The following is a 19595-nucleotide window of genomic DNA, read 5'->3' as shown; positions in this document are numbered from 1 at the left end:
CTTAAACGAGTTTAAAGAAAAATTTGACTTATTGAGAAACAGAGATGGGACCCCACAAGCATAACTCATTTCCTTTATGTCACAATTAGTTAAATACAATTAGGTAAATACACGTCATTCAGGTAGCAGTGAAGGCCAACAGTAGACTTGGAGTCATCAAAAAACTTCACCGCCTTGAGTAAAGGAGTCCTTGTACCACTTTATCTCTCATTGATGCATCTTGTTCTTGACTATGGAGAGTAGTGCTGGTTGCCATATTTATTGAAAGATATCCTGACACTGGAGTGAGTGCAGCGGCGAGCGACAAAGCTGGTTCCAGAACTGGAGGGATAGCCATATGGGGAGAGATGCAGGCAACCCGGACTTCGGATGTTAAGTGAAAGAAGGAAGAGAGGGGATATGATTGAAACATTCAAACTTATGCATGGATATGAAGACGTTCTTTTCTTTAAGTTCTTCAGACTCAACACAAACCAGTTGAGAGGACACTCCTTGAAACTCATGAAGCCCGACCATTGGAGAACGACCCTGAAAGGCAACTGGTTTGCAATGAGAGTGAGTGATAATTGTAACTCACTTCCTGAGAGTATAGTCACAGCACCCACAATGGCCACATTCAAGCCCCGTTATGACAGATACATTGGGCAACACATGTTTTAGAGGTGGAACCATACAAGAAGTCCACTTATTATTTCCCACTAATTTTTCATAGGTAAACATTCATTGGTAAGCAAACAAAATACAATAAACCCTCACTTTATCATGCCTTGCTGAACCAGATGTCAGATTTAATGAACACTTTGAGAACCCTGGACAAGCCATTGTACATATTGGATACCATCCAATAAATAGCAAAAACCATGCACACCTACTGAACAACTCTGGGCCTGCCAGACACTTTTTTTTCGTTTAATGTACAGCATACTATCCGTTACCTTGGGCGTATGATACTGGCCTACTGGATCGCTTCCTGTGCACGGGGTGCCTCAGAATGCAGTTACTGATGCTGGTGACAGTTTTTCCCACCCACTTCAGCTAGTCATGAAGGAGAGTTATGACCAGGGGGTGGAATCTTGGGCCTAGTTAGTGTAATCCCACCCACTTCGGCTAGACATGAAGAAGTGCTATGACCAGGGGATGGAATCATGGGCCAAGTTAGTGTAAAATGGTTATGGTTTTCATTATTAGTACAGTAATCCCTTGATTATCCGACGTAATAGAGCCAAACGCATGCCCGGGAAGTGGCTTCATCCAGATAGTGGACTTCTCCCCTGGCCCCCATTCGTACATAACCAAAGTTTGAAATCCAGTGTAAAAGGCCACTACAGTACATCATACAACACATGTTCCTGTTGTTTACCACTGTCTAGTCAAGCAGACCTTAAAATGCAGTAGGCACACAAAATTTAATGGTAAAATAGAATAAAATCTTGGTACAGGCAAGTTAGCTAGAATAAAATCAGCATCGACACCATGATTCAACCATCCCGCATCAGTCTTACCCAGGATCTCCCACTTCTAAAGAGTCAGCGCTACCCTTTTCCTTTTCCCTGGTGAAGGGGCCATCATCACATGCCCTAGGAAGAGGTGTGCAAGGAATATCATGGCCAGAGGCAGTTAGGGAACAACCACAAAAACTACCACGTGCTGCTATAACAACTGTTTACATCGCCATGCAGGAACTAAGACTGAGTGAAGGGAGTCTCTGGTGAACATAGGGTAAATTCACCAGCCAGACATGGTGACGCCTTTGTTCAATTCGCGCCCATCCGGGCAGAAATTTTTCGCACGACTGTAATTTCCAAACAGACACAATCATTTTGTCCAGATAGTGGCCATGTGGAGAGGATGGAGGGTGAAAGACTGACGAAGAGAGTGTATGTGAGTGAGGTGGAGGGGGAAAGAGGTAGGGGGAGGCCGAGGATGAGATGGAGGGATGGGGTGGAGAGGTATATGAGAGAGGGGGTGTGAGTTGGGAGCAGGGGAGTGAAATGGCGGGGGACAGGGCGACTTGGAGGCGATTTGTTTGTGGCCACCCCAAACGGGACTGAGGCGTCTGGCAATAGATAGATAGATAGATAGATAGTGGGAAAAAATGTAGCTACGAATAATAGTTTGGAACAGCCAGATCACAGCGTCTGGGTAGTGGATTGTCCAGGTAGTGGTCATCCGGATAATCAGGAGATTACTGCATTACAGTATGCTGTTTTACTTTTTTATTTTTCGTTATGTGCTTGAAATCCCACTTTAGGGGGGACCATCAAACTTCCCGGATAATCGGCTTAATTGGGTTGGGCTTCTCCCCAGTTAATCTGGTATAGAGAGGGTCTACAGTATACCTACATTGTGATGTGAAAGCAAGCCCCCTAAATTCCAGCAACAGCATGTTTGCTGCTGATGCTGCTGACTTAGTATGATATAAGTTTCGTAAACTCAGATTAAAAACGTAAATCGCAGTGGAAGCTTAACTGAAGGGATGCTGAAACCTACCCCCTCTAATGATTATAACCTACCTCACAGTGTGCAGACTAAGATGTGCTTCATGTAAAAATTATGTCAGAACAGTGTAGTATATTAAGAACGTTTGGTAATCGTGGTGTGCTGAGTAATCACACAGCTGTTTGATGGCAAAAGTAGGTGCAGTCATAAAGCAAATCTTTATATACATCAGACAGGAGACAACCGTAAAACTATGATTTAGGTTAGTAAAATAGTGCTTGCTGATTAAAATACAGTAAAAGATAGTACCGGCACTTCATATTTTGTAAAATATAAGTTATAACCAGTATGAAGGACAATATTGTATCCCTGTATTTGCAAACGTAAAAAAAAAAATAATAAAAAAAAAAAAGATTAAAAAAATAAAAAAAAGTGCACTATGCGTGCAAATTTATAAAAATAACACTGTCCTGTCAACACTTCATTCCAATAGGAAATTTGGAAATACCGCATTACTGTCTGGATATTTTAATTATGGAAAATGTGAGTGCATTCAAGTACTTGGGTAGTGTGATAAGTAAGGATGGAAGTTTAGAGGGTGAAGTGCTTGAAAAGGTACAACAAGGAAGAAAAGTTGCTGGTTCCTTGAAAGCAGTGATAAGAAACAGGGAAGTGAGCATGGAAGTGAAAAAGTTAGTACATGACAGTATTGTGATGCCAACTCTAACGTATGGAAGTGAAGCTTGGACCTTGTTGGAGGGACAGAAGTCAAGAGTGAGAGCAGTGGAAATGAGTTATTTGAGAGGAGCATGTGGAGTCACATGGAGAGACAGACTGAGAAATGAGGAAGTGAAGGAGCATTGTGTTGTGGCTGTGGATGTGATAGGAAGCAGTAGGAGAAACACATTGAGGTGGTTTGGCCATGTGGAGAGGATGGAGAGTGAGAGACTGAGGAGAGTGTGTGTAAGTGAGGTGGAGGGGGGGGGAGAGGGAGGGGGAGGCTGAGAATGAGATGGAAGGATGGTGTGGAGAGGTATAGGAGAGAGGGGGATGTGAGCTGGGGGCAGGGCAGTGAAATGGCGGGGGACAGGGCGACATTGAGGCGATTTGTTTGTGGCCACCCCTTACGGGATGAAGGCGTCTGGCAATAGATAGATAGATTTTCTTCCCCTTTTGGATGGCCAGGAAAGTAGGGAAGCTTTAGAGAATGAGGGAATATATGAGTGTAAAACACAGTGTAGAAATATAAAAACCAGGGTTATGATTTAAGTTATATAAATTTGTCGTCGTTTTGTTTATAAAGGCTCCAACATGCTTGCATGTGTTGACTGTGGTCAGTTAATGGCAGGTCTATATGCTGCTTGCTCTCTGCAGCCTCCCTGTTCAGTCCCTTATCCATGAGGTCACACTTTAGAACCTCATTCCATGCCTTTTTCAGTCTGCCTCTTGCACTCTATGTCAACTCATCACAGTCCTATGGTATTTTCAGTGTTTTCTTTGACATCAGAGTAGGGGGTCTTCTCTGTAGCATTTCCTTCATTAATATGTCTTTCTGGGGTGTTATGTTCATTGTGAAACTGTGTCAGGTCAGGATGGTAAGTACATGGAAAGATTGAGTGGGTTTTTGGGTTAGATTTTGTAATAGTTCAGATGTTTAATGACTTGGGGTGGGTCTGGGGAGGCATAGCTTTTGTGATAGTTTTTCATGTGCTTTGATTTTCAATGCACAGTTTTGTCAGAAATGCCCTATTTTGCTGTGGTGATGGTGGGGGAAGGAGGGTGAAAAATTGCAAAATAGGGCATTTCCGATAGAAATGAGCAGTGAAAACATTTGAAACATGGGAAACATAAAAAAAAAATAGAAATAGAAATGAATGGTTAAGTTAAAGAAATTCCATAACTTGTATTAAGGGCAGTAAAATTACAGTATTCTGTACTGATAGTGATGTCCCACAGGTCAGGAGGTTGATTGGGCTCCCAAATCCAGTTGTTTACTAGTCATTTTTGTTAGACGAGTAAGTTAGGTTAGGTTGGGTTAGGTTAGGTTAGTGATGATTAAACAACTTGTAATGGATTAACACTGTTACTGAATCAGTCTGCTAGAGTAAAATGGCTACTGAGCGTGTCCATACCTTGTGTTGCCAATAACAGTATTAAAACTCTGGCCCCTTTGATGTTGTTGCAGCTGAATAAAGTAGTCTGGCATTAGTTTTTTTTTTATTTTTTTATTAGATGTGAGGAAGAAGGAACCAAAGGCAATGAGCCCGCAAAACTGTTCCTTCCAAGAGAAAAACAAAATACAAGAGAGAGCCAAATTCAAGATCCATTCATTTCGAGATGCCTGGACACACTGCGTTTGAAAGACTGGAGAGCATAGGAAGCAGGAAATACAGACAGAGGGAGACAGATCCAGAGTTGACCTGTTGTATAAATGAAGGACTGGGAGTAACGGTTAACTCTTGCATTAGAGAGTTGGACAGAAAAAGGGTGAGAGTTTCCTGCTAGACGGGTGCTACGCGCCCGTCGTAGAGGTGGAGGAATGCATGCAGACAGTTCAGAGGAACAGTGACCATTGAAGTAGCGATAGAAAAGAGATAAAGATGCAACATTGTGGTGAAGAGACAGAGGTTGAAGGGAGTCAGTAAGAGGGGGAGAGTTAATGAGACGAAAAGCCTTTGACTCCACCCTATTGAGAAGAGCTGTATGTGGGGAGCCTCCCCACACATGAGAGTTGTACTCCACACAGGGGCGGATAAAACCCCTGTATAGAGTCAACAATTGTGCAGGGGTAAAGAAGGAATGGAGTCGGCTTAGCACACCCAATTGCTTGGATGCAGATTTTACAAGAGATGTAATATGATCTTTCCAAGACAAGTCCCGAGCAAATGAAACCCCAAGCATGTTCAACGATGATGCAGGATTAAGTTGAGTATTATTAAACACAAGTGGGTATACCTGTGGAAGATTTTGTTGGGTTGATAGGTGTAAAAACTGTGTCTTTGATGCATTAACAACAACCAGATTATTTATACCCCTGTCAGAGATACGAGCCAAGTCAGACATTAGGTGTGCCATAGCCTCATCCCTTGCCTGTTGAAGTAACTGCTGAGATGGGCGTTGTGGGAATCGAATGGAAAGGTGAAGGGTGGAGTCATCAGCGTATGAGTGGATAGGGTTAGAGGTACAGCTTAGAAGGTCATTGATGAATAAAAGGAAGAGAGTTGGTGATAGGACAGAGCCCTGAGGAACACCACTGTTAATAGATCTAGGAGAAGAACGATAGCCGTCTACACAAGTAGTCTATCTATCTATCTATAGCCCGACACCCTAATCCCACAAAGGGTGGCCGCAGACAAAACGCCACCAAGTCGCTGTCACCCACCATTTGACTACCCTCCCCCCAACTCACTCCCCCCTCCCTCATATACCTCTCAACTCCATCCCTCCACCTCATCCTCGGTCTACCCCTCCCTCTCCCTCCCTCCACCTCACCTACATATACCCTCTTAGTCAGTCTTTCATTCTCCATTCTCTCCACATGTCCAAACCACCTCAGTGTATTTCTCCTAATCTTCTCAACCACATCCACATCCACCCCACAATGTTCCTTCACTTCATTCGTCAACCTGTCCCTCCACTTCACGCCACATGCTCCCCTCAAGTAACTCATTTCCGCTGCTCTCACTCTTGACTTGTTCCCCTCTTGCAAGGTCCATGCCTCGCTTTCATACGTCAAGGTAGGGATCACAATACTATCATGCAGTCACTTCTTAACTTCCATACTCACCTCGCTATTTCTCATCATTGCTTTCAGTGAACCAACAACCTTCCCTCCCTGCTGTACCCTTCCACGCATTTCATCCCCCAATGTTCCATCCTTACTCATCACACTACCCAAGTACTTGAATGCACTCACATTCTCCATATCCTCACCACAAGTATTAATTGTAATATTAATTAATGTTGTTACAATTGCAGGTGTTACTGAGTGCCCTTCACCACCACCATCATGACATCCAGATTCTTTATGTCTGACTCTGAGTCTGACTCAGATGTCAGTGAAGAGTTGCAGCCTGAGCCAACTGGAATCTCTGCTGCTGCCTTTGCTGTAAGTCCATGTAATGCATAAACTGTAGTGTGTTATATTTTACAGTATCAGTAGCTGTCATTATAAGAGGTAACATCAGTATGTACAGCATGTTTTACTCTTTGGTGTTAGATATACCGTTAATTCCCGATGTCACTAACCAAGGAAAAACTGCCACTTTTCACCAGATTATTTCATTTTTGACAATAAAGTCGATCAACTAAACCCTGTTCATTTTATCTGCCCTCTGTGTCACTAAAAGGAAGGGAGAAATTATAACAGCGTTTTTACCCACTGCTACAAGTAAGAGAGACTGTAATATAGTCAAATAGGAGAAATTGATGGTCTGAGTCAACCGTCTCAGTATTGGGACGGATATTATTTCCGTCCTCAAATATCGATAAGCTGTATTTCTCATCCATTTCATATATTTGTTCAGCAGCACAAAAATAATTAGGCTTAAAAGAAATGTGTAACAATTCTTCGATAAGAAATATTAGCATGGCGCAGCTCAGGATCATTTGTTTCAACCAAGAACAGAAACCCTTTGTGTGTCGTCTGCCCTGCTGGACCAGGGTTGCCTGGTTGGCCTTTTTTAGACAAAATTATTCAACTTTGGCCCTTTTTTTGAAGTGGTTGGTTCCCAAAAATAGCTGGCTGGCTTTTTCTTGTAATTTGGCTTTCTCTGGCTTTTTTTCTGAATATGAACATAGGATTGGATGATTGATGGTAATATATTTTCATAGTTCATAAAGGATCCTTTATGCTACTTTTGAAACCACGACCTCTGCTGTTACAAACTAACTTCGTATACCATAAAATGAATTAGCCCTTTCATGCACGGACTCCAATCGAGTCATTAAATACCATTCCGTACAACGCATCGTGATGCACATCGTGTCAAACAAAGGAGGACACAAGTTTCTCGCCGATGTGTGTCATATTTTGGTATTTTTATTTTACCCGATTCGTGTCATGGTGCGCTTTACAGGTTGTTAACCCGCCCCATCCTGACCACTTTTCCACCACTGACTCCCCCCAATGTCGACCATTTTTGGATTTTTTTTTTTTTTGGCTCAAACCTCCGCTTTTGGTGAGAAACATCGAAAATTCATAGAGAAATCGCTCACCTGAGGTTTAAAATACTTGATCCAGGTAGGAGTACCTCCTTACCTTACAGGGTTTTCTATCAGGCTGGCTGCAAAGAAAACGAGTTCTGTGGAAGGATAACTATTCCACACCACTCATAAACGGTATTTATTTATTTATTTGGTACGAATTTATATGTAGTACGAGAGTATATTTGTTTGCAAACGGTAATATAGGCATTATAAGCATTGTTTCACTCACTAACTCATCACCATTCCTGACCTTTTTTTGCCACATTACCTGATCATCATTTCTGACTGTTTCTTCCTCTAATGTTTGTCCTCCACATTGTCATCGATTGGGGAATCACTCTGGCCCTGAATTTCGTACCGTGGCATGACGTGGCTTTACTGGCCAGGTCACTGATAACAGGTGAATTGCTGAGAAAAGGGCATGCAGGGAGGGGAGGAGGTCATGCCGGGTAAGGCATTGTCCCTGCCTGGCATCTTGTAGAGGAAGGTGTCCCGTGTAAACGTGCCAAAAATCACTCGCGAAAATTGAAAATTGTGCAAATTAGGGACCTTGCAATTGATTCACGTTTATGTACGTCGACGGGATTGGCAGTGACAAAACGTGTGGACGTTAATTCACGTCGATGGGACGCCGCGGGTTAAACAATCTAACAACTCAAACCACCTGCGCCTGAGAGGGTTAAAGAAAATGAAGGCCTTACGTTCTCTTTCTATCGCAAGCGTTATCTCCGCACGATTTCAACTTTAAATAACGTACAATTTTCGTACGAAAAACTTTGCAAGTATTCTTCAGCATTTTTCAGATGAAGCATTGTTCTTTTAGAAAACTAAATTATATGAGTTTCAAACCAAACATGGAGCTAGAGACTTGTATGTGTGAGATGAATGCTGTCATACCTGATGTATTTTATGGCTTCTAGTAAGAGTATTACTGCATTGATCACGCTTAGGCATATGTTGGAAATTAGTATAACTACTGAAGAATAATGTCATGAAGAGCTTACATACGGTGTATCAATAACTATCATGGGAGAGATATTAGAAAATATACGACTTCTGGTTTCTGCAGGGGTAGCCCCCCTTCCATATTGACCATGCTGGCAGTCACTGGCAACTCTTGAGTTAGTGACGCTGGGAATTTCTTTAGACTTTTCCATTCATTGGACTGTTGTGTGACAGCTATCCAGAAAATTTTGATATAGTGAACTTGCTTTTATCAGAGTGGCTGTTCCTCAGATGATTTATTAAAGTTTTACTGTACTGGTGGTATGAAAGTGAGATTGAGTTATGGTGATAATAAACTAACTTGATAATTTAACAGTTCAGCGAGGATGAAGAGGACACCAAACGCGTGGTTCGTTCTGCCAAGGAAAAGCGCTATGAAGAACTGAAGAATATCATCAAGAACATAAAGAACTACAAGAAAAATAAGGACATGGCAAACCTCCTATCAAGTTGGTACCTTAATTGTTGTTTTGGAGAATGAATAGTCTCTTATTATTCATGTTATGGATAGGCTTCTCAAAACATGTAAAATGGTTTTTTGCATATAATGGCACTTAGCAACAAAAACTGGATATGCTGGCAATATTCTTAAGCTACTCTAGATCCCACTCACTGTATGACTAAACTCAAGGCTTGAAAACAAACCTGCATAAAAGTAGAGAACACTCTAAATGATGTCTTTATGTAGCTGCAGTTTTAGGGTTTATGTCTAGTTATATAGCCTAGTCATATTGTATCGTTCATAAAGGTTCCAGCATGCTTGCACGTGTCAACCTTGGTCACCTCATGGTGGCCCTCCACGTTGCTCGAACTTAGGCATCGTCCCTATTCAGTCCTTTATCCATTAAGTCACGCTAGACCTTGTCCCAGGTCTTTATTTTTTTTTACCCAACCCTTAGTTTTCTTCCTTCTCACCTTATATGCCCAGTTGTCCTCTCCTTCCTCTCAACATGCCCAAGCCATCTTAATCTGCCCCTCCTCATCACAGTACACTCCAGTCTCATCCTTCCTCACAACTTTTCAATCATAATCCTAACCCCTGTAGGCCTTGCATTCAAGGATGCACTAAACACCTATGAACTCTCTCCAGCCACTCCATACTCCAGCCACAGAACTAATTCTTGCCCCACCTCCAGCACATAACATGTCCTCCAAATAAAAAAAATCACTCGAGACTCACCAAGGAGATCAATTCTTTTGCACTTGACAATTTCTACATGCAGTTCCCAACACACCACACACATGAAATCATCATTATCTCACAGTCCTTTAATACCACATATCTTGTGCACCCACTTATCACAAACAATGCACAAGATGGAACTGCCTCCCACACCCTTTTGGCAAACCACATATGACCACACTCCCTCTGCTTTGACAGTACTGCCACCAGCCCTAGATATCACAATTGTTATATCCACATTTACTCTCAAACCTTTGTGCCCCATTCCATATCTCCTATTCCTAAGTCTTTCCTTCACCTCCCTTTCATTCTCTGCAGTCAGCACCAGGTTATCAGCATACAACATCTCCCATAGGAGCCCTTTTCTGAAGTTACCTAGATAACTTCAAACACCATGACAAACAATAAAGGACTCAAGACAACTCCTGATGCATGCCAACATTCATGGAAAACTCATCACTCAAATCTCCATTCACCCTTACCTGGGTGTGAGCATCCACATACATAGCCATAACCACTCTAACAGCCACTCCTCGGTCCCAAGCTTTCTCATTGCCAACTTCTATAAAATACTGTAAACCAAAAAAGGAGGGCCTGTACAGTATAGTCAGTGTTTTGTGATACCATCAGTCAGGAACCATGTGTGTTTCAAACTATCACAACTCATCTCACAACCAATGGTTTTAATTGAAGGTAACTGGCATATCAGGAACACAGGTAGCAGTCGAGCTTCACATGGCAGTTTTATCTATTTTATTACTGACTTAATATTGTCAGAAAAGATGTATAAAAGTACCTGATTTGAAAGAATTTTGTGCATGATATTAGAGAGATGAAAGAATTTGGTGCATGATATTCTTTAGAGAGAAGAAAGAGGAGGTTGAGTGTTTGAGACAGTGAGAAATGCACATGAGGGTTGCATAGCTTGGAAGAAGAAGAAGTAGTAGTAGTAGTAGTTGTTCCCTAGGCAGTTTGGCCGAACAGCCCCGAGTCCCTTAGGAAGGCCATGGCCGAGACCGGGCTTTCCCATAGAGCTCTCAAAGAGTGTATGTTGTGTTGTTGGCGTAGGTGATTGTGTGCAATGCAGTCTTCCATAATGTGCTTAATAGTATGGGTGCTGTGTTGCATCCTGGACAGGCATCAGCGACGGAGCTCTGGTAGCTTAAGAGGGCTGGATGATGTGCATATATCAGCCTGGCCAGGTGGACCCTGTCCTCACGAGGACGATAGGATTCAGAAGGGTGGATGTCAGGAGGTCGTGCATGCAGCTGTGTATTGTCTTTAAGTGACTGAATGGAGCGACGAGTGAGCTGAGTGTGGATATGCTTCTGGAAGCTGGTCTGAGGTGGGTGAGGGGGGAGAGATGACAGTATTTGTGTATGGTATGGTGTGCTGGGTGTTGTTTTGATATTCCTTGGTGTGAGTGGATGTGCTGCCAAGTACTGTAGTGGATGTTGTGGGTTTGTGGAGGCTGCAGCAAGAAACTGGGTGCCTTTCATGTCTAGGAGATCCTTGACTTTGAGGACTTTGGTTTCTTGATGTAGGTGGTCTGTGGGTGTAGTAGCTGTGCAGCCTGCGATTATTTTTAGGGCCTTGTTCTGTATGGTCTGTAGAGTGTTGTAGTGTGTTTTGGTGAGGTTAGAAGCCCAGGCAGGGCTTGCATAATTCATCACTGAACGTATGGATTGTTTGTATACTGTGGTGGTGGTTTCTTTGTTGTGTCCGAATGTTGTATGGGCAAGTGACCTCAGAGCATTGAGTCTTGGTGTTATTTTATTTTTAATGTTTGTGATGTGTTGTTTAAATGACATTGATGTATTGTATGTTACACCAAGGATTTTGGGTGCATGTGTGTGTGGTAGGGGAGTGTTTATGGTGAGGTGTGGGATGTGACTGTGTTCTGCTGTCCAGTTTGTGAGAAGGGTCACTGTAGATTTGGCTGGGGCTATTTTGAGCCTGTTTGTGGTGAACCATTCATGTAATGTGTTGAGGTAAGGTTGAATGATGTATGCAGCTGTGTTTGCATTTTGGTGCGTACATGTAAGTGTTATATCATCTGCATAGGAAGCTATGTGTATCTGTGGTGTGTGGGGTGTGGGTACGTCATGCATGTATAGGTTAAAGAGTGTAGGGGACAAAACGGATCCTTTGGGGATGCTGTTTGTGAAGTTTCTGATGTTAGAAGACTGACTGGCAAATGTTACATGTGCACATCTGCCTGCTAAGTAGTTTGCCAGCCATCTTTTTGTGTTATTGTGCATGTTTGTGTTGAGTATTTTGTTTGTGAGGTTGTGGCGGGGGATGGCATCAAAAGGAAGAAGTTTTGTCCCGTTCTTTCCATTAGGGGATTCCCAGGAAGGAAGAGGGAGTTAGAATTATCGGACTCTTCCTATTTGAGATATCTTTCCCAAACGAAATAAAGTTGCATAAATGTAATAAGAATAAAATATATATACAGTATGGATGGGGTGATGAGAAAAGTAAAAACACAAGTAATGGAGAGAGAGATGGCATTGGTAATGAATGGTTGTGGATGGTATACCTCGAATTTGTTGTATGCAGATGATGCAGTGCAGCTTGCAAATGTCAGACAAGTGCTTGTTAGACTAATGCAGAGTTTTGCTGATGTCTGAGAGTAAATGTAGAAAAGACTAAAGTGATGGTAATAGAGAGAGAAGGTGACTCCCAGCATGATGTTACAATGAATGGAGAGAGACTGGAATTGCTGAGAGAGTTCAAATACCTGTACCTGGGTACAGTAATTGAAAAGAGAGGAAAATGTGCAAATGAAGTGGAAAGTAGAGTGACACAAGGAAGGAAGTAGCTGGTGTTATGAAGGCCTTGATAAGGAACAGAGGCTTGAATGTTGCAGCTGCACGATGCTTGCTTTTTTTTTTTTTGTACGCCTGATATCCCAGAAGGGCTAAGGTGTTGCCCTTGGATAGAGGACTTTTGGACTGGAGCGTGTAGCATTTAATGACCGGATGCCCTTCCTGATGTCTACCAGTGACCCTTGGGTGGATTTGATCCTCTGACCCTTCGGTCAGAGCAGAGCAATCTAACCCACTGAGCCATGGCTGCTTACATGAAGGAGTATCAGTACCACCTTTAACATATGGATGTGAGAATTGGTGTGGCATGAAAATGAAAAGTCAAGAGTGAGAGCAGTGGAGATGGGACTGCTGAGGAATGTATGTGGAATACTGAGAGTGGATAAGATACGAAAAACAGTCAGATCCCTACAGGTGTAGGATCGTCTTACGAAAAATCCGCAGATACGAAAAAGAAAACTGTGTGTGTGGGCTGGGGGGTGGCAGGTCAGTCATAGCAAGGAAGGATGGTATTAGGTGAAGTCACTGACAAAGAGGTGAGGTGATAATTGCAGTTCAGGGAAGGGTAGGAGACAAGTGGAGGAGTGGAGACAAGAATTGACTTTAATCTGGGGGGAGAGAGAGAGAGAGAGGATAGCACAGAAGTAGGTATGGAGTAGAAAGGCGATGGGATAGAGGGAAAGAACTTTGTATCGTTATTAATTATGGGATTAGGGTTGGATTGGACAGGTACATGAGAGAGAGAGAGAGAGAACTAGAAGTAGGTATGGAGTAGAAAGGCGATGGGGTAGAGGGAAAGAATTTGTAGCATTATTTTTAAGGGATTAGGGTTGGATTGGACATGTACGTGAGAGAGAGAGAGAGGATAGCACAGAAGTAGGTATGGAGTAGAAGGGTGATGGGGTAGAGGAAAAGAACTTTGTCATTAGTAATTATGGGATTAGGGTTGGGTTGAACAGGTACATGAGAGAGAGAGAGAGAGAGAGCGAGAGCACAGAAGTAGGTACGGAGTAGAAAGGTGATGGGGTAGAGGGAAAGAATTTGTGTCATTAGTCTTATGGAATTAGGGTTGGGTTGGACAGGTATGTGAGAAAGAGAGAGGATAGAACAGAAGTAGGTATGGAGTAGAAAGGCAGTGGAGTAGAGGGAAAGAACTTTGTGTTGTTAGTAATTATGGGATTAGGGTTGGGTTGGACAGGTATGAGAGGGAGAGAGATTGTAAGAACGAGAGTTGGACTTATGAAAAACTTACTTACGAAAGACCTTCAAGAACCAAATATTTTTGTAAGTTGGGGACGGCCTGTAATGTGATTCGTGATAGATGTGGAGTGAGAAAGTCTGTGGACACCAGAGTCGAAGAGAGTGTTTTGAGATGGTGTGGTCATGTGGAGAGAATGGATGACAATAGAGTGATGAAAAAGGTATATCTGAGCGAATATGAAGGCGGGAGGAGGTGAGGTAGGCCAAGGAGAAGATGGAGGGATATGGTAGATGAGCGTGTGAGGAAGAGAGGTATGGAAGTCGGTGAGGCTAGGGGTACCAAGAAGAGATTGAGCTGGCTGGATGAAAGTTGTGAGAAGAAGTGCATGAGCAGGGATTTGGCACCCCTTTTTAACGTGGCAGCATCCGGATTGACTCTATCAGATATGTTTATGTGAAGGCACAGAATGTGGTAAAAGTTTTTGGCATATCGGATAGAGCCAGGATTCTGAGGACTTGAATGGTGAGTGAATGGAAGCGTGGCCTATTGGATTGGGCAGATTTGGGCTGTCTGGACATTGCTACCCCTTGCCCTGCCGTGGGGTGGGAAAGAAGGTCTGGATGATGATGGTAAAATGAACAGTAGATTATTGGAATGAAGAGGTTCTGAAATATATAAAAACAGTTACATCTTGTGAATCTGTTGACATCGGGGAACCTTGTCGCACGCCTACGTTGATCGTGAACCATTCACTTAGATGCCCGTTTACCTCTACACATGCCTCAATACTGTCATAAAAACTCTTGACGGCATCTAGCAGCTTACCATCTACGTTGTACATGCACAAAATCTTCCACAGTCCTTCTCTGCTGACTTTGTTGTATGCTTTTTCCAGATCTATAAATGCCATAAACACCTTATAGTCCTTCTCACAAGCCTTGTCCACACACTGTCTTACAGCAAATATTGGATCCACACATCCTCTGCCACTCCTAAAGCCACCCTGTTCATCACTCACAAGGACTTCTGATATCTCTCTTACTTTCTCTATAATAATTCTTCCATATACCTTCCCGACAGTACTCAATAAACTACAGTCATTACTCGTTTTATGATGATTCGGTTTACGATAATTCGCTACAATGATAATAGAAAAGTTCCATCCCAAAATTCAGTTTACAATAAATTTCCCGCTATAACAATTTTGCCATCGGAAAGCGTCAGGCACATGCAAGGTGACCGTCGCTTGTCTCAGGGAAGATGGCGGCCCCAGCGTGCAGTGCATTGTTATGGTTCAGGTCCTGCCACCCCGTCAAAGCCCTGTCTTTTCAACTTGTTCATGTGTGCCCCCCTGTTATCGTCACCTCTCAGCCAAACATCGTACTACAGTACTGTGGTTTGTGTGCCCAGTGGTAAGGTCAGTGCCAGTGTAGGCCCCTGTGCTATGGTTGGTGAAGGTATGGGTTCCAGTGATAAGATTGGTGCAGGTATGGGCCGGATTCTCCTCCCCCTAACCTGTTCCTGTCTGACTCAGAGGCTGACCACTAGTGCCTGTAAGCACAGACTGTCCCCCAGCCTCGGGGGGGATGACTTGGACCAACACAGGAAGGAATGAAGGTGGGTTGTCATGTATGGTTCAGGCTTGGTTTGGTGACTTTGGGAAGTTGAGTTGATGTAACCCCCCTTTTATAATGGGTTTCAATCTACCGATTTATGATAAAATCGGTATACGATAAGGTATGACCTGATGTAACCCCATCGTAAAACGAGTAAGGACTGTAATGTCACAATAATTCTTGCACTCACTTTGCTCACCTTTATTTTTGTACAGAGGTACAATCACAGCCATTTTCCACTCTGCTGGCATAGTTTCACTCATCCATGCATTCTTAGATATCTCCAACAAGCACTTCATTTGCAAAATCGCGATTTATTTTTTAACGTACCGAGATGGTATAACTTTTTTATTATCTTTGAAGTAATTTATCAAAAAACAAGGCATCATATAACAGGCTGCTCTGTATTCAGTAATTTCATGGAAGGTGTCCAGTATTTAATTTTTCATGAAGATGTGTGGTTGTTTACATTAATGAGAATGACAAGCATTCATAATAAGTTACCCTACTTTGTTTTTTCAGGTGATATGTTGGGAAGTATTAAAGAGGGTTTATGTGGAAATATTGCCTTCATGCATGTATGAAGACGGTAAATAATTCGAATATGAGGTGGGGTTGCAAGGGGTTGACCGAGAAAGACATGAGACAAGGTCATTAAGTGTGACCTCAGGGTTAAGGGCCTGAACAAGGAGGCTTCCATAGATCGAGCAGCATGGAGAGCCATCATTAGATGACCAAGGCCGACTCATGCAAGCATGTTGGAGCCTTCAAAAACGAAACGAACGAATGATGAAAGATATGGATAAATTCGTCATGCGACATTTCCAGTCGGTACTCGGCTCTGCCACACACACGATTGTAAACAAACACAAGACTGGCGAGGTGTGTCGGTGTTGGGATGACTTGGTTGTGTGACATTGACAATAAGAACGGTTAGCAAAATGACGAACTTTGATTGCACTGTGGCTGACTGCAAATCAGTCAATGCAGATCAGCACCCATTCATGAAACAAGTGAAGGGATGGGCCAGGTGTCCATCAAAGAAGGACGTCAGACATTGTAGGCTGTGGAAAACATGTCGTACATTGCTCTGGCAGCAGATTTCAAAATATTGCAAAATTTGTTCATGAAAGCATTTCTCCATACATTAACCATGGTATACTGTAGTCTTACACCAATTATATGGGATTTTTATGAAGTAGTAAATTGTATGTAGAAGTTAATTCCATGGAGATGATGATTCCTGTTTTATGATTCCCCCCCCCCCCAATGCCACTTACACACCAATATTGTGATTGTCAAAGGCGTTTGAAAAATTTTGTGATTTGAGGAAACTACATGAAAGCGCGTAGAAAAATTTGTCTTTGAAACCTGCAAAACATGTTTCTGGGAGAAGTTCACAGACTCCCACCAGGTGGCAGGACCACTCAGTGCACTGGCCCAATTACATCAGTCTGATTGCACAGACCTACATCTTCAGCAGGTTTTTGCAGCACACTAAGGATATAGTGGCACCACACAGTTTGGGAGTCACTGCTTCCCAAACTCATAGCACGCAGCTGAAGTTTCATAATGATCAAGCTTACGCTGCATCATCATCAGACAGACAGACTTTAAAACTGTTCATTATTCAGAGTTGCACTGAATTTTGTCAGGAATGCAGACAGAATTCTATACACAGTTGTGCATGCAGCTGAAAGTGTTATATAGATTTATGCAAGCACTATTCATAGATCATGTCATAACCTTATATGAGATGAGTAGCCAGAGTGGATGTTTGTAATAATACTTGTTGGTGTTGCCAGGTTTTGAGGAGGTTTGCAAGGCATATACCAAGGCACTGGGTGTAGTGCAGAAGGAAGAAGGAGGACGCACTCCCAGGTTCTATGTCCGATGCTTGGCTGAACTGGATGACTTTATACAGCAGGTGTGGGAGGACAAGGCTGGTAGGTGAGTCACACAGCTTTTATTATACACAGTCCTTATAGGACGTAAGTAAATTTTCATACTCTCACACATTTACGAAACTTATACCCACATTTACAGTGCTCTGTTGTACTTGATCTCACTCTTCCAGGCTGTCAGGCATTCTGCACCATCATCACAATGCATTCACCTTTATACATGGCTGTAACTCACTGTACAGTATGTGGTTCTGTTTGACTCTTTCACTCTGAGTAAAACAACTACTTTGTAGTGGTTCACCCTGTAATACATAGTTAACTCGTGGTCTACCTCATTCTGCCTGGCTGTACTACACAAGTCAGACATGTATTTATGACCCCACTTTTGAGCACTTTGATACAGCAGTCTGTCCTCAATATAAGACAGACATGTTCCAAGGTACCACAATGTTTTTTCAGCCTACTGGCACTGTAAACTGGGGAAAACAGATCATGTGTATCCATAGCATTGGAGCTTTACAAGGGAGTTAGTAATTTTCTGTGAACAAACTATCAAAAAATGACCATCCAGAAAGGCAGCTTATACCAAAGACTGTGAGTACCTCATTGTTATTACCACCATTTACAGGGTAATGCTGTTCCTCTTGGAAGTCCATTAACTCTTTGCATATATATATTTTTATCTTCAAAAGATTTTATTTGACGTAGGAAGAGCAATCAAGTTGTCTTAACCCAGATGCTCGTATGGTTTATAGGTAATTAACAAAGTTTGATATCCTCATCATCACAATCATCTCAGCCTCTTTTCTCACCTGAGGATGGGATAGGCCAGGAAACCCTAAGAGAGGGAGGTAAGGAAAGAATAAAACCATTCATAATTTAATTGAGTTAAGGGGTTAACAGAGGATGAGTGATGTAGAAGTTTGAGGACCAGTTTATCCTCCCTGCTGATATTTATCAGTACCTTTGCTTCATTTTTGTATCAGATATGGTATTTCTATCTACCTATCTATTGCCAGACGCCTCAATCCCGTTCGGGATAGCCACAAACAAATCGCTTCCATGTTGCCCTGTCCCCCACCATTTCACTGCCCTGCTCCCAACTCACACCCCCCTCTCTCATATACCTCTCCACCCCATCCCTCCATCTCATCTTACATACATTCTCCTCGTCAGTCTTTCACCCTCCATCCTCTCCACATGGCCAAACCACCTCAGTGTATTCCTCATAACACATCCTATCACATCCACAGCCACACCACAATGCTCCTTTATATCCTCATTTGTCAGCCTCTCTCACTATGTGACTCCACAGGCTTCTCTTAAAACTTCTCATTTCCGCTGCTCTCACTCTTGACTTGTGTCCTTCCAACAACGTCCAAGCTTCACTTCCATACGTTAGAGTTGGTATCACAATACTGTCATATAGTAACTTTTTCACTTCCATGCTCGCTTCCCTGTTTCTTACCACTGCTTTCAAGGAACCAGCAACCTTTCTTCCCTGCTGTACCCTTTCAAGCACTTCACCCTCCAAACCTCCATCCTTACTCATCACACTACCCAAGTACTTAATGTACTCACATTTTCCAGTTCCTCACCATCCTACCTCACAGTACATTCACTAACTTCACCTCTCTCAAAGACCATAACTTTACTTTTCCCTTCATTCACCTTTAGATTCCGTTTCTTACACACTCTCCCAGACTCATCCACCAAGCCTTGCAGCTCCCCTTCGTCTTCACTTAACAACACAGCATCATCTGCAAACAACAGTACAGGGAGTTTCCAAGCACTACCCCCTGTCACCAGGGCCACTCCAACATCCACTACCCTATCTTGTACCTCTTTTATTACCCCATCTATGTACAGATTGAACAACCATGGAGACATGACACATCCCTGTTTCAACCCAACCTTCAAAGAGAAAAATTCACTCAGTTCACCATCCACATGCACTGCAGCCTTAGCACCATCATACATACTCTTCACAGCATTCAACAACTTTCCATCTACTCCATATATTCTTAATACTCTCCTTTTCCTTCTGCCTGTGGGTGACTCTGTGCTGAATGACAAGCCAAATGGTTTCCTGTACACCAGGAAACCATTTACTACGCTGGGTGGTAACCATATAACCAAATTTTGGTGCCTGGTGGTTTTGCGGGTAATTATGGCACTCCAATCAGACTGATCCAGTGAAGGTTTATA

At 42.7% G+C, this 19595-nt stretch overlaps 1 protein-coding gene across 1 annotated transcript in view; it reads left to right on the top strand.

The window, feature by feature from the left end:
• The window catches only part of eIF3c (eukaryotic translation initiation factor 3 subunit c), a 94629-nt gene that overhangs the window by 20934 nt on the left and 54100 nt on the right, over positions 1-19595 (top strand). The window contains exons 2-4 of the mRNA XM_080271573.1: positions 6418-6547; positions 8969-9101; positions 17289-17433. Of these exons, the coding sequence (XP_080127699.1) occupies positions 6449-6547; positions 8969-9101; positions 17289-17433 (377 nt within the window). The 5' untranslated portion in view covers positions 6418-6448. The remainder of the gene's footprint in view (positions 1-6417; positions 6548-8968; positions 9102-17288; positions 17434-19595) is intronic.

The sequence above is a fragment of the Coenobita brevimanus genome, chromosome 46, assembly GCF_032717465.1.
Source record: "Coenobita brevimanus isolate Jiangsu-jjx chromosome 46, ASM3271746v2, whole genome shotgun sequence".
Lineage (NCBI taxonomy): Eukaryota > Metazoa > Arthropoda > Malacostraca > Decapoda > Coenobitidae > Coenobita > Coenobita brevimanus.
The sequence above is the reverse complement of the archived record's forward strand: the minus strand, read 5'-3'. Positions and strand labels throughout refer to the sequence as shown.